The 15,253-nt window shown below is 37.8% G+C and overlaps 1 protein-coding gene and 1 long non-coding RNA gene across 3 annotated transcripts; both read right to left on the reverse strand.

The window, feature by feature from the left end:
• Positions 1–420: 420 nt before the first annotated feature.
• Positions 421–12,718, reverse strand: LOC122670846 (isocitrate dehydrogenase [NADP]-like). 2 transcript variants are annotated; one of them, XM_043867854.1, is made up of 15 exons: positions 12,436–12,712; positions 12,266–12,309; positions 12,071–12,180; positions 9,787–9,824; positions 9,412–9,489; positions 8,787–8,840; positions 8,605–8,706; positions 8,369–8,457; positions 8,183–8,286; positions 7,972–8,040; positions 7,768–7,883; positions 5,347–5,381; positions 4,723–4,865; positions 2,755–2,877; positions 421–592 (listed from the first exon to the last, which is right to left on the reverse strand). In XM_043867854.1, the coding sequence occupies exons 1-15, from the start codon at positions 12,692–12,694 to the stop codon at positions 499–501; spliced, it is 1,458 nt and encodes a 485-aa protein (XP_043723789.1). In that variant the 5' UTR covers positions 12,695–12,712; the 3' UTR covers positions 421–498. The 2 variants fall into 2 exon arrangements, with proteins under 2 accessions (XP_043723789.1, XP_043723790.1); XM_043867855.1 differs by lacking the exons at positions 421–592; positions 2,755–2,877; positions 4,723–4,865 and adding an exon at positions 4,923–4,959 and having other exon boundaries at positions 5,303–5,381; positions 12,436–12,718.
• LOC122670850 lies at positions 7,266–7,755 on the reverse strand. Its single transcript, XR_006334270.1, has 2 exons — positions 7,363–7,755; positions 7,266–7,312 (listed from the first exon to the last, which is right to left on the reverse strand). It is a non-coding gene; the product is annotated as an uncharacterized LOC122670850 (long non-coding RNA).
• Positions 12,719–15,253: the final 2,535 nt, after the last annotated feature.

Consider the following 15,253-nt stretch of genomic DNA (forward strand, 5'->3'; position numbering starts at 1 on the left):
CACCAAATTGACCATCCAAAGGGAGAGAAAACATAACATGGTAAGTTTAATCAATTCCACTGTCATTGATCAGAATGTTCTGAACTGGCTGAAAAAGCAGCTCTTATTAAAATTTTCCAGTGCACACTAAGCATCCAACATCTAGGAAAAAGGTACTCCACAGTCATGTATTTGTTTCTCAAACAAAACAAGAATGTTAAATCAGACAATGGAACATGCCCTTGTTCAGTCTCCCAGCAGGGACGGTATCAAAGCAGGCATTCACGCATCAGTCTAAATTTTGTGCATGCGTGGACACTGATTTATTTTGAAGGAGCTAACCCCGTCATGTGTTTAGGGAAGGATGTTCCATTGTCAAATACAGGTTGATAACAATTGAACAGACAGCAGAACTAGCTCCTACTTTATTTTTTGAAACTGAAACAAATGTGCTCGTGTACATATACAGTCCAACCACCTCACATGACTCATATGATTCTCTCTGCTGCTACAAATTATTCAAACACTACCTTGAGTAAAGAGCTTTGCCTCGAGATTCTGTGCAACAGCATCAATAAATTCCTCTGTATTCAAGTAGAAGTCTCTAGTTACTCTGCACACATTGTAAAGAGTAGTCAGCATAACCAAAAGGGGGGAAACAAAAAAGGACTTCTCAATTGCTTTGAGAATTGATTAGCAAGGGAGATGATCATGTAAAATCAGGATTGCAATTGTTTAGCATTATATAGCAGCCATCAACTATTCCATAATCCACAGCAGAACAGATACGGGTCAGGAACTAGATAACTGAATTGCCTGGCTTGCTTGACCTTCAAGTATCACAAAGTCCCTATGGTTCAACCGATGCTACCAAGGCTTCCCCAACTAATGGGTTTGGCTGCATGGATCTTGTTTTTCCAGAAATACCAAACTTTAGAGTCCATGCTGAAGTTTTGGTTATGTAGTTTTCCAGTGCCGGCGGCCAACCTGACACATCAATCCTCCTCTACCTGGGCTTGATACCAGAAAGTAGTGGCAGAATTTTTAATATGATAGTACCTAAATTCAGTTAAAACTTTGGTAACCTTTTTCAGTTAAAACTTTGGTACCTATAGTCACTAGTCAGTTAAAACTTTGGTAACCTAATGAGCATGAATAGTCGAGCTAACAGTTTTCTGTTAACTAGACAACTAGATAAACACATTAATACTGTCTATAAATGTGAAATAGATTACATAAATCATATATATTTAAAAAAAAAAAAAGTCCACACATCTGTAACAGGCATAAACATTAAATGATCGCACATTGGATGAATCTCTACAAAAATTTCATGGCAAATAGACAAGTGCAGGATGAAGAATTTCCAAACTTTGTCTCTCATGGATGGTCTTCTAAGTTGGAGCAAATGTCATGAGAATAACGTGCCAATCAATGCAGTACAAAGCCAGCATAGGAGTACAAAGCACAAGGCTCCCTCTTCTTAATTTTCCAGTAGATTAAACAAGCCTTGTGTGGGAGGTTTAGAGGTGATTTGAAACTTAGATTTTCAGATCTGAATACTTACCTGAAACCTTTCTTTTATACTCTAAGTCATTGGTTACCTTTATTCTATTTAAGGTTTACCTCTGTTACAGCATCTGCGACAACTGTTTTCTCTTTTCAGTTTCTGTATTTTGGGCCCAGCAATCTGAGTCAATCCAGACCTTGGATATGGCTCAAGTTTTTGTTATTCTCCTCTTACAGTACTTCATTCCACCAGATTTGGAGGTCCATCTGATTAGTGGATCCTAAGCTACTGCTGTGTCATTCTAGTTACCAATTTTCTGGTTTCATAGTTACTAATTACTGTTCTAGTAAATTTCTGCAGATCCATCCGATGGATCATTCTCAGTTTTGGAGAATAAATCCTACAGAATATAAGGTCTGTCAGATTAGTTTTCCACTCCCATCTGACTCTTCGATAATGAGTTTCTGATTCATCATTAAATCTTTCTCTACCTAACTGTCCTTGCATCACTGCAGATGCTGTCCGGTGGTTATTTTGTACTTAAATCTTATTTTGATTATCTAGAACCCATAACCAATTCTCATGCAAATTGAGGCCAATCCACTTGCAGAGACCAGCCCCATACAAGTTCAACTCACAGACACCGGTGATGCAGGAGCCTTGCAACCTCAGAGAGAAGTCCTAAGTCAAGAGTTTGGATTCCTAAAAGACATTGGTGGTCATACAAATCTAACCAACAACACCCAATTTCCAAAAAATTTATCGGGTTGAAGAGGATTTGATCGCTTCTGCATTGAAAAGGACAATGCCCTCACTTGCAAAAATTTTAGGGGGGGGGGGGGGGGAAGGAGGGAGGGCTAGACTGAGAATGACTAGGGTTGAAGTGGTGAGAAGATAAATGATCGCTTCCGTATTGACTGCTTTGGCTTTAAATTGAGAGAAATGATGAAAGAACATTCATGTAGGTAGGCCCCAATGGTACAAAGCTTAGTTTAGTTTTCACGAAAATTGTGTGAAAGTCTACTCGGTCAGCTAACAGAACTTATAATGCAGTAAACTGATTCCTGAGTCATGTACAAGAACTTATTTTAACAGTGTTTCCTGATGATTTTAACTAATTAGCAACGAAGAACAGACAACACTTAAGGTTTCTGATTAACCTGGGAGAAGCATATGGTGTGATTCCACCTGAATTCAAGATGTGGTAAAATGCAAGAAGTAGCATGAAAGAGGACTATAAAAATTTAGTGTTTTATAATACTGACTTTGGTCCATGGATCAGAAGAGCAAGGTCCTTCGTCATTTTCCCTGTTTCCACTGTCTCAACACATGCAGTCTCTAGCTTTGTTACAAAATCCAGCAACCTTTCATCCTTATCAAGTTTAGCCCTGTAGAGAATTGAGCAGTCAAAAGAAATTCAAAACAGAAAACAGGTCCTGAAGATATATTCTAAATAGCTGTAATGATATAAATGAGGTTATTCTTATTGGGTGTATGATGCAGATCCTAGCCTCCTCGAATTGAAGAAGCCACCCTAAGCCTAGGGTTTCAGTAGGAGCCTTAGTTTAGTTTATTTTAGCTCTATATTTAGTTTTTATTTTGTGTTTTTAATTGAACCGGTTTAAATTGGTTGCATCCAATTGGTTCAATTGGTCTAACTTAAGTGAAGTGACCCTATTGGCTAAGAGGTTCTTATATCCTATTGGCTAGTAGGGAATCTTCTTTTATTTTAAGTAGTTTAAGTTGTTTTTAAGTCATTAGGGTCAATTGAGTCTTTTTATACTTTTGAATTGTTTTAAAACACTTAATTGTACCTCTCCATGATTTTGGATGGAGATTCGAGTTGTATTAGTCCTAGGAATCAGGCCTTTGGCCTTTTATTCAATAAGAGATCGTGGGAGAGGCTCCCCCACCTATTATGCTTTAAAAAAAATCGTTTCTTTATGCTGCTGCCATGAATGCTGCTGCGTGCTCTTTGAGAGTGTTCCTTGTGGGTAATATCAAGGAGCCCTTGTGAGTCATATCAAGGGTGAGGGCTGGTGGACTCCGGCGACTCCTTGCATCTTGTAGATCGGGAGGTCCTTTTTCTTCAGTCAAGCCTCTTCAAGCTACTGTTGTTGCAGATCTGCAAATCCAGTAAGTGTTTACAGTTTCTGCAAGTTATCCTTCTCTTCTTCTTCCCCCCATCTAACCTAATCGATCCCATAAACCCTAGCTTCTTCTATAATCAGTCCAGCCCTATTCCCTCCACTGTTTGCTTTCAAATTTTAATCACAGCATCATTGAGTCAACCCTTCCACTCGACTGTAGCCTCAAACCCATCTCCTCAATCAAAACCCTAATCCCCTTCCTTCTCCATTAAAACCTAAACCCCTAAAAATCACCCAGACTAATCCAACCATCCAAATCTGCCCATATTACAACCGAAACACCCCTACACTGCCCTTAACACTCGACCTTGAGCTCCAGCCCTAATTCCAGCTCTAAACCCTAAATCTCATCTCCCCCTTCATTCCCGAAACCCTAAACCTAAAATTTCTGAAATTTAAAAACTTATTCAAACCTAGTTCATTAAGACCTTTAAAACCTGCATATTAAAACCCTATAAACCCCCTTAACATTAGTTAACCCTAACCCTAATTTCCACCCTATTTAGCCTAAGCTGTCCCAATCGGCCAGCCTTGTTAGGTGAACTCATTACCTTGGCTCCTAATGGGATTACTCCTACCTAGGACTACATCAGTGTAGGGGAGAGGATAAGAAAGAAATCTCTTTGTTTTTGTATACAGAAGACAGTATGTGTGAGAATTCTCAGCTCACACCACACTTAAAGAGGCAAAAAATGACAATGTATATTATTCAAAAAAGGACAACTTGAGCAGGCAAACCCATAACCAGCAAGGCAGGGTAGGGCTTATCCAGACTCTGGTCTGTGGGGTTGGGAAATTCCAACCTGATGGCCATGCTGGGCCCGGTTGAGGGGCCTTCTGTTCAATCTGGCCTGGTCCAAACCCAATATATAGAGTACACCTTCTGTACTTTGGGTGAAGCTTGATACCTTGCTTTGTACACCTTCTATACGTACTGGTATGATGAGAAAACATAAACCCAAAAAAATAAAAAAAAATAGAGTATAATGCAAAGACATGAATAATGTAGCTTGGATTAACTTTGTGTACGTTGGACCAAGAAAAACTAGTAAAGAGGTCTGCATTCTACAGAAGCAAAACTACCTATGCTCAAGCCCCCGTGTCCATGCAAAAATGGAAGCGATACTGTTAGTACTAGTTTCTTGTCCCTTCTGATGCTGCCTAAAATGCCGTGTTACAGTTCCATGAGCCGCTTCTGCTTCTAATGTTTTACCATCAGAAGATAACTGCTCAACAACAAAAACAAATTTTCCACGTGTATTCAAATTTACTGGGCATCTTAAGAAACAATAACTAAATCATGAGTTTTTATTAATCAATGGGAGAGGGTTGGCCATGCCGCCAGTTCTCAGCAAATTAGCAGCATACACCAATCACAGGGCTGGACGCAGGAGGGCAAAGGGGTGTTTTCCAAAGGGGGAGGAGAGAGGAAGACACATGCTGGGCACCCTGGCGACGTGCCCAGCCTTTTACCTTAATCAATAAAGGGAAAAGGTTCTCTGAGCCGCCGAGGCAGGGTACACTAGCATCTCTGTATCTATCTCTATCCTTCTCTCATGAAATGACCTCACCTCAGCCCTCCAATGTACGATACTGTTATCCAGTACCTCATCGGTGCGTTCCTCTAATAGCCATTTGCTCAGACAACCCTCTACCATCAGTAAATAATTCACTATGAAGGAAAAGAAATGCTAAAGTAATACAAACCAACACAGATGTCATGAGGCCCAGAGAACCAAATCCTGCATCCACCGAAGCAAATTTTCAGTGCAAGAGATAAAGTGATCTATTCTGGAAGTTTTAAGAAAATTTAAATATGATAAATGCAGATGGAGTGATGGACAAAGCTCAGATTCATTGTATGAAACATGCAGCATAGATAAGAATTTGACCACCAAAAAAAATATAGATAAGAATCTCATATAGTAGTTTATTTTACACACACACACAGCAATATAAATCCAACTTGATGCCATATGTCTAACAAAGAGGCAGTGAAGGATATGATCAATCTAATATCCAATTGGTATAGGAGGGTCTTCAGGGATTACAATTTAGAAACTCATCTGTTTTATTCATTTGGTCCCAGTTAAAGGCAGAGAGTGATGCGATATGAATCATTAGAGGGGTTTCCTCAATTTGTGCTGGCTGTGAAGGTCTTCTCACAGTCGCCATATCATGGTTTATATGCTTTCACATAGCTTCTGTTTTCCCTGTTGTTTGATAGTAGTATGCTATATGATTGTCCACTTTCAAGGGCAAGTCATCAAATAAGCAGGAGGGGTAGGTCTGGCTGACCTATCTCAGCAAAACCAACATTTATAATCAGTTAAAAATTTAATTCCCACCACTTATTAAGAAAGGAAAAAAAATAAAATCAATTCCCATTAACTTTAGGTAGTTCTGTACTTTCGCTAGACTAGTTTCAGATTTGATTAACCCCAAGCCTCTACTCATGTAAACTGAATCACATTTTAATAGTGCTGGGTTTAAATTATAATCAGCGTTGACTGGAAGCTGAGTTAACCATATCTAAACCAATCACTTTCACAGAGAGAATGAATTTGAGGTTTGGCAATAACGTCGCTAATAGAAATCATTTGATTAGTTTGAATCTTTTAAGTATTGATTATCTCCTACTTTCCTCGTTTCTGCCAGATGACCAGTCTTTAGGTGTCATATGAGCTGTAATGGGACTGTGCTCACCCTAATTCTTAGTAGTAAATAATTGTTAATAAAGAAGCTGTAACAACATGTTCTAAACAACCGATTGAATTTGTTTTGCACTCTGATCTCCTTTTTCTGTGTAGATTCACAGACGTGACGGTGGATTTTTTCACACCTTAGATGGATTCGTAGGTTTCTTCCTTGTTCTACTCTTTTCTTTGTTCCACTTACCATTGATAACAAGCTACTACCTGAACCCAAGGGCCAGCTACTCCATCCCTCAAAACCCATCCATCAATCTTTGCATCCATATACGAGAATTCATATCCCCTTTCAATACCCCATAGGAACATGTCAATCAGCCCTATAACCCCAAGAAACATCCATATACGAGAATTCATATCCCCTTTCAATTCCCATAGGAACAAGTCAATCAGCCCTACAACCCAAAGAAACCATTCCAATGACGAGAAAATAACTCAGAATCTTGTTAAATCTATCATGTCGTAGAGAGAAATTCCATACCACTTAGCTACACCTACCCAAGAGAAAATTGTCTACCTGTCACCATATGTTATACTATAAACTCCTTTCTTTGAGTTCCTTGAAAACCCAAGTGCTCTAGGTTAAGTTTCGTAAGACCCAACTGAAAACTTTTAGTTGAGTCCATTCAAAAAGCTCTTTTTACATCCAAGAATCTATTTTCAGCCTTTACAAACAAAACAAAGTGTAGCAGATTGTGATATTGGAACCTATTTTCATCCACAGACAGAGTGTGGATTACTATACTGCATCATACATCCACCTCCACCTTTTATGCATAACCCACCACATCAACAGTGAGCTAGCGCCTATACTTCAAGTCCAAGTTTACTATCAATTACTTCAAGATTTATGAGAAAGAAGAATCACATCTGATGATATCCACTAATCATATTGAATGCTCTTCATTTTTTTCAATTTCCTTTTCTCTTTGTATGCAATGCCATGCAGACATGCATAACTTCTCATCATCATAATCAACCAATGCTTGATCGACAGTATAGAGTTAACTACATGAGTTCAGTTCCACCATGACACCATCCAGAGTCAAGGATCATATCCTCCTTTCATAGGCCTCCAAGTCATTCACCACCTCAATTACACATCCTATTCAGGCTTCCCTTCTTCTTTTAGAAGTTTTTGAAATGAACAGCACAATCCCACTCTTCATGGGTGCCTTATTTCTCATTCCACCCATCTACCTCCACATGACAAAACAATGTCCGATGATTCCTTTTTTCTCATTCCACCCACCTACGTCCACATAATAATCTCAGAACCCTTGGCAGCAGTCACTCTGTGTGCATAAAGCACTCGTCTTAATGTTTTTATTCATATTTTTTACCCATTTTAATATCAAGAAATATATACATACACCATTAATAAAACAAATTCAAGTATTAATGCACATAAATGGACCTTGAGCTAGTAAATCACTCTGGACATCTCCATCATAGTTTTTGCAAGCCCATACATATCCACCATCGGTTTTTATGGCAAAAGCCACCATGTCGTCAATAAGGCGATGTTCATACCTGAATGTCAGACAATTGATTTTCTTTAATTATTTCAAGAAGTATCTGGAATAAAGGTAAAAGGTCAAAATCAATGACATGAACTGACCATATTGAATTCTCTTCAAACTTCTGCTTCCATTTCTCTTCATATACCTCCTGGAAGATATCCTTAAACCTGTGATGAGCCCATTTTATGAAGATTGATTGGGTGCAAGCATCATAATTTGGAAATTCCAGCTATAAGGAAAAATATAACTACATCATATAGGAACCAAAATAACAAAATAACAAAATCACAAGCAGAAATACTACATTACCTTCCATCATATGTCTTAAGGATTGTATTCTTGGTGCTCAAGTAAAGAGGCCATTTCTTCGTAAATGCCATTGACATTGATGACTCAGCAAAAGCTCGAATAGACTGATAAGTTACAAAAGCCTTCATTAAAATTGCCAGGAAAGGTATCTCAAAGATCATTTCCAAAGGGAAGTATAAAACAAACCTCATCAACATTGTACATGGCAAGTGCAATTCCAGGACCCTTGAAATCATAAACATCCAGCTCCATGGGCTTGCCCCCCTCTGTTGGGACTGGCATTTACAATATAACGCAAGCATTATAATGATTGGTATCAAAACATTAATCAAAACTTTTTCCCTTTTGGAAAAAAGTATTTATCAGTTTTACATACAAGGAAAACACATTATAAAACAAAAAGGCAGTTTATAGAATCTTACCGAAAACCATTTTAAGCTTTCCAGGTTCCTTGATGATTGTGTCAGTACAACGGTACTGGTCACCAAATGCATGTCTGCCAATGCATATGGGTTTCTTCCAACCTGCATATCCTTAGAATAAGTACTGAATGGTTTTATCACCATAAATCAGATACATTGTGAGGGTCGAATTTGAACATTACCAGGAACAATCCTGGGAATATTCCGACACAGGATGGGTTCACGGAAAACAGTACCTGCAGTGGAAAATGAGTAATATTTTTCTTTTAAATCCTGAAGAGAAGTATACTGTGTACATTTAAGACATCAGTTTCCATTAGCTAAAAGGAATGTGAAGTTCACAAATACATATGACTTACAGGATCAGGTAGTCCAGGTTCTGTATTGAAGCATGTTAGTGCAAATCACAAATAAATTTTAAAAAAAAAAATTATTCAGTCATTATTATGCATACAACTCGTCATACAAATAAGCCATTCTTTATATGCAATGAAAAAGATTTTCAAATAACTCCTCTTTCTTTTCTTTTTTTGGCTTTAGGAAATACGAATTTTTTATTAATATGTCTCATAAAAGGTACATGCACATCACTATTAGCAAAGCAATACAATATGCAAAAGTACAATTATAGATAACAAAGTTCATTCATGTAAAATGCTCCAGTAGTACCCCCAAAAAAATTGTAAAATGCTCCACACTTGATCACCCAAGTATACCCTTCAATGCCTTCAAATTTGTTGGATGCAAATGCCATATGCTTGACCATCACCAAACAAATACAAAGAAAGCAAAGGATGAAATACAAACCATTTAAAATATTTCTTATTGTGCCATTGGGACTCCTCCACATACTCTTTAGCCCAAATTCCTTAACCCTGGTTTCATCTGTATGAATGGAAAGCATCTGTAAGTATTACCATTTCATACTTAAATCTCTCTTGGAACAATTTGACTTATTCGATCCCCCGATCCAATTGGGGGCAAACGCCTACGAAATGTTTCCAATTAGATGCTATAGCTAGTGAGCAACAAGAACTAGCTCACACACCTAAAGGTTTAAAGTTTGGATTCTAGTACTTTTGTCACAAAAAAGTATTACCAAGGAACAAATTCATGTCTTTGAAACCATTTTCTAACTACTTCTGATAAGAAAAGTACTGGAAAGAATATAATCCAACTAACCAGGAGTTATGGTTGCACATTTCACAGCAACATTATACCTGCAGTCCATAAAAAATTAAATTTCAGTAGGACAAAAGACATGGAAGCATGTAAAATCTTAGGAATGAAGCATAACCAAAAAAACTCACCATGCATTTTAAAAAGCAAAGGTAAGAAAATATGTCAGAAATTAATTAAAAGGGGAGAGGGGAAGATGCAGACTTCTCTTCTTTCTTCTCAGGTTTCCAAATAACTAACATTTTTTTATGGGTACGTTTTCTTAAAGATAAATATATACACAGAAAAAAACAAGATTATCCATGTGTAAAGGTTATCAAATGGTAGAGAAGGTGTCACTCATTTTATCAAGGTAGCCATACAAGTGGAGAAAAAAAGATATAGAGACTTCTATGCATCAAGGAAATGGAAGTTGTGGCCAACAAAGGATCAAAACAGATGCTTTAGTATTTGGGTGAACTCAGTTAGGATGGTTGTTGATCCATGTGGTTAGGTTAGATTAGAGTCAGTCATTTAATCATATGAGTATTTTAATTTCTGATTTTTTCAGCTTGTTTTAGGCATACCAATATAATAATGGAATCTCTCTAGGAAATTCTAGATGGAATATGGATTGGTTCATCAAATAGAGGCTTCCTAATCTAGCTTGATTACTGGGCTATTTGTTCTCCAACCTCCCATGCATGGTAACCAGGTGGAGTTTTAGGAGAGAAACCTAATTATTTTCTGGACAGAGATTCAGCCTTGAGATGAAGATTAGAGAATGGATATTTAGTTGTCCTTTTGCTTGGTTCATAATTCTTATGGATTTTAGAGGGCTGAAACCTGCTGTGTTTCTGATAAATGGGTCAACGATCAATATTAAGTCAAAAGAATCTTCTGATATACAACTTCAATATAGCTGATTATTTGCTCGTTGACCCCATGGTCCTTTTCCAGCTTCAGGCTATTTCTCCCCTGGTATTCACCAGTATTGCCTTATTGATCCAGGAGCATCTCAAGCTTCAGGAAACGGTGTTTACGAAGGGAGGCCAAGCATGTGCAGATTTGCATGTGCAGTTTTCTTTTCAAGTTTGGAGCCATTATATAGTTTTTTTTTTTTAACGTCCATATTCAATTCAAGGGAGGTCAATCAAGTGTGAATTTGCATATGCAGTTTTCTATTTAAGTTTGGAGCCATTTTTCTTTATGGTTATTGTGACAAAGATAAGAGAAAACAAACCGGAATCTATGGAGGAAGAAGAGAGAGAGAAGAGAGCTGGACGATAGATGGTGTTTCTACTGTACAGCCTTCATGTCCTTATAAATAGAAACCAAATAATAAGAATTACAAAGGGAATATGACACTAACACCTAACACCTCTTATCTAGATAAGCCTAGAACCTAATTACAATAGGAAACTGAAACATAGCGTCAATAGGTAAGAATTAACTTATAAGAATTAAAAACCAAACAGACTACCACCCATGATATGTATCTTTAACAGTTATCTCACGGGCTATTTTTGGAAAGTTAAAAACTACTACACTTGGCATATATTGGCAACTTTTCAGAATGTTCTTCAGAAACCTCTCAAACAAGATCCTATGATTCTGAGCTGATTCAAGAATGTTGTTAACATTGATGTGTAAGGTTTCAGCCTATCATGCCAGAATGAATTGCAATGAAAATATTTCAAGGTTAGAATTAGTCCAGTCATTCCAATTTCATACAGACAATATGGTTAGTTTGGGCTCTTTCTCCAGAAGAACTTTGCTTTGCTGAAGTGAGCATCCAAATAACAACACAGGAACTCAAAAGTTTAGAAAGAGAATGGATCAATGTAACAACCTAAAGGGTAGAGACCTTTAAAAGGTTATGCATTTTACGTTGTGTTGAGCTATGTCAAGCAATATTTACCAAAAAAAAAGATATGTCAAGCAATACACGAAACTGTCAGTTGTCAAAGGAACACCTCTTGCCATTGGTGGGAACACCTAGTAGTTCAAATTCCACTCGGGATTGGGCTCACTTAAGCATAAATTCCCAATATTAGGTGTGCAATTTAGAATTACAAATAATTGCTCCGTGTGTATAAATATCATTGAAGTATCGAAGGAACTGATAATAATTACGTTCAATTTTTCCAGCAAACCACTAAACTGAATATTGAATTTTTTTTTAAAAACAAATTTTGCACTATACACTTTGCAAAAGTAAACAGAAAAAATAAACCAGGACGAGCTGAATTGTATTATTCCGAATTGTCTGAACCTAAAAAACAAAATCCAGAGAATGAAAACTTACTTGAGAGTGGCTTCAGCACTTTCCACAGTAACCTTGTCATCGGTAGCATCTCGATTTAGTATCCCCAAATCGTAGTATTTTATGTCTAAATCCAGATACGGAAAGATAAGCTGTGATATATTTATCAAAGTATCAAACCAAAAATGCCTTTATCGTATCGAAAGAAAAACTATCATAAAATGTTTAGAAACTTACCTTGTCCTTTATCATGCTCCAAATGATCCTCGTCATTTCATCGCCTAAATTTGAGGGAGTTATAGGCCACAAGGAAAACAAATTTAAATTTCTTCGAAAGGTCAAACCAAAAAAAAAAAACGCAGGAAATCGAATAAAGATTCAAATAATAAAGTAAAAGGGTGACAGACCATCCATTTCGACGATGGGGTTCTGAACTTTGATCTTTTCGTTAGCAACCGCGGATGCGAAATAACGGAGCGAAGTGCCATTAGTGAAGCGATGGAAGAACCGGTTTTGATTTCTGAAACAAACTCCATGAAAGAATTTAGGTTTTGCAGAAGCAGTGGAGAAGCATGGATGCTTTAGAGCTACCATGTAAGAGGAAGAGGAAGAAGAAGAAGAAAAGAGAGCGGCACCAGCCATGGCGCCCAATCGAAACCCAGGCATTCCTGTTTCTTCGGTTTTGGTAAGCGGGGCTGGTAAAAACGAAAAGAAAGCTGGCACTTCGCCCTTTGAGGCCACCTGGCTGATTCTGTTCTAAGAATACAGTGTATACGAGAGCAAGTGTGGAACACTGGAACTAGCACATGTACGCCGTAGCTTTATTATAGGTAAGAGAGAGAGAGTGGGAGACTAGCTTTTTTTCTTTCTTTTTTTTTTTTTTTTTTTGGGGAAAAAGAGTGAGAGACTATTCACCAGTCGCTATTCCTTCCCACTCACCCCGGTGAGCTGTCTGTGTCATCTTTTGACTTCAATTCGTCGTGAAGAGAGGTAAGAACCGTGCGATCTGGTGTATCGGCAGCAGCTGCATCATTTGCGTATATCAGAATAGTTCAACAGATCATTCTTTAGAACTTCTTTTGTACGGTATGATTCTTCATCAGAAGACTACAAGAGGTGGCCCACTTTCTACCTCATGACACATATGATTTAAGATTGATCGGCTCACCGTAGTACGTTGCGTCCACCAACTCCAAAGTCTTAAGTCCAGTGGCAAGGGTTTTAGTGCAAGGTGGAACAGGTATCGGCCAATTGCAAAACCGATACTGTATTCGATATGTATCGGTCCATATCAACTGTATCGGATGATTTTGTCTTGAAAGATACCGATTTTTTAACTGTCTATATCAGATTACCAATCTGATATCAACCAGGTATCAATATCAGTGTCGGCCCAACAAGATTGGTTGTATAGCCACTACCAATACGGATTCCTAAAACTACAGAGCCAGTGACCATGAGTTCAATTTGTAAGGAGCCAAGGAGGCCCATAGTGCCAATGCGTGTCTGGCTAACCTTAGGGCCCGGGAATTGAGGAAATTGACGGACAGACAAATTGAGATGATAATCTTCAAAGATAAGCCCAAAGGTCAAAATCAATCAATCTTGATCTTGAGATTGAGCTGTCCTAATCTAGCCCAACTGCCCAAGCGTAGTCTAGAGTTGGGCTTAGGTTTTCTGAGCTTGGGCCAAGCTCAGAAAGAACAAAATCATGGGTTGGATTTGACAGTAAGACTATGATCTCAAGAACTTTCTCTAGAGAGGAATATCGATTGACTGTAATACTTGGAAAAAGAATCCTAACTGCTTATGTGGCTCTTGTGCTAGACATAGGATTGCATGAATTTACCATTCAGCCTTCAACAACAAATTCAATCTTATCTCAATTTAATGGGGTCGGCTACATGGATCCAACAATACAAAGTAGGAAAACAAATCACACCATTTCAGCTTTCAGTGAAATAAAAAATCCTATTAAGATAAATACCCTTGCGCATTTTCTCATTGGCTCTTGTACTGGTGTAGACACTACATGATCAGACAACAATTTCTTGCCCATAATATTTTTATTGAAAAGTTTCTCAATTCAAAGAATGCCTATTGTGAGTGCGATTTCAACAATACAAAGTAGGAAAACAAATCCTACCATTAAGCCTTCAGTGAAATGAAAAATCATAAATACCCTTGCACATCTTCTCATTGGCTCTTGTACTGGTGTAGGTACCACATGACGAGACAACAATCTCTTGCCCATAATATTTTTATTGAAAAGTTTCTCAATTCAAAGAATGCCTATTGTGAGTGCCATTTCAAAATAAATCAAGATTGAGTGAGTCAAGGTAAAAAGAATAGTGTTCTAGTGGAGCAAAAGTAATTGCTTGGTTGCAATAAGAGAAGGTTAATCAACTGCTAGTAACAACCTCGATGTTGAAATCTCACCCATGCTAGGCAAAGGTTCAACTATCAGAATCGTATGCAAAAATATGTTTCCCGACTCCTGAGCTTGGGCTAAAGTTGCAAGCAATATTTATTTGAAGGAAGAAGGTTTCCTACGCAACCAATGCGAGAAGAAATTTACACATTGCACCAATGGTTGTCTTGAAAAATGTATTATTCAAGCAATTTCCTAATTACCTGTCATAATTACCAAATCATTCTTCCATATGACCCCAAAAAAAGGCAATGCCCATCCAAAAACGTCTAGCCATGTCCCTTATAGAGATACCTTTGCCTTTCTTTGAGTTCAATTTTAACAAAGAAATAAGATTTGGCAAGGTGTAGCACAATGGATGGTTTTGTTGCACCAAACCTAACATAATGAGCAATATACCCTGTCACCTCACAGTGGCCTGACCCCCTAATTTTTGGTGCACCCTTTTACCTTAACTACCTCTAAAATTTCAGCCCAATTCCGACAGAAAGATGGTCAATACATGGTCGAAAAGGCCAGTAATAAGCTACAAGGTAAATGGATAACATTTAAAATACAAGGGAAAGGTCCAAATATAAGTTTTCTTTCCTCATTTTGAGGTTTTACTTTTTTGGGTGTCGGTGTGGGTGGCTGAGCTGGGGCTTATCAGCCTGTGGGCTGGGCCACGGCTAATATATTTTGAGGCCTGAACCTAGTCAGCCCTTAAACAAAATAATATATAACAAAATATAAGGGATTTTCTTATTGACACTTTTTTTTTGTGTCAAATGATTTGTAATTTACTTTTTTTTACC

This window comes from Telopea speciosissima, chromosome 8, assembly GCF_018873765.1.
Source record: "Telopea speciosissima isolate NSW1024214 ecotype Mountain lineage chromosome 8, Tspe_v1, whole genome shotgun sequence".
Taxonomy (NCBI): Eukaryota; Viridiplantae; Streptophyta; class Magnoliopsida; order Proteales; family Proteaceae; genus Telopea; species Telopea speciosissima.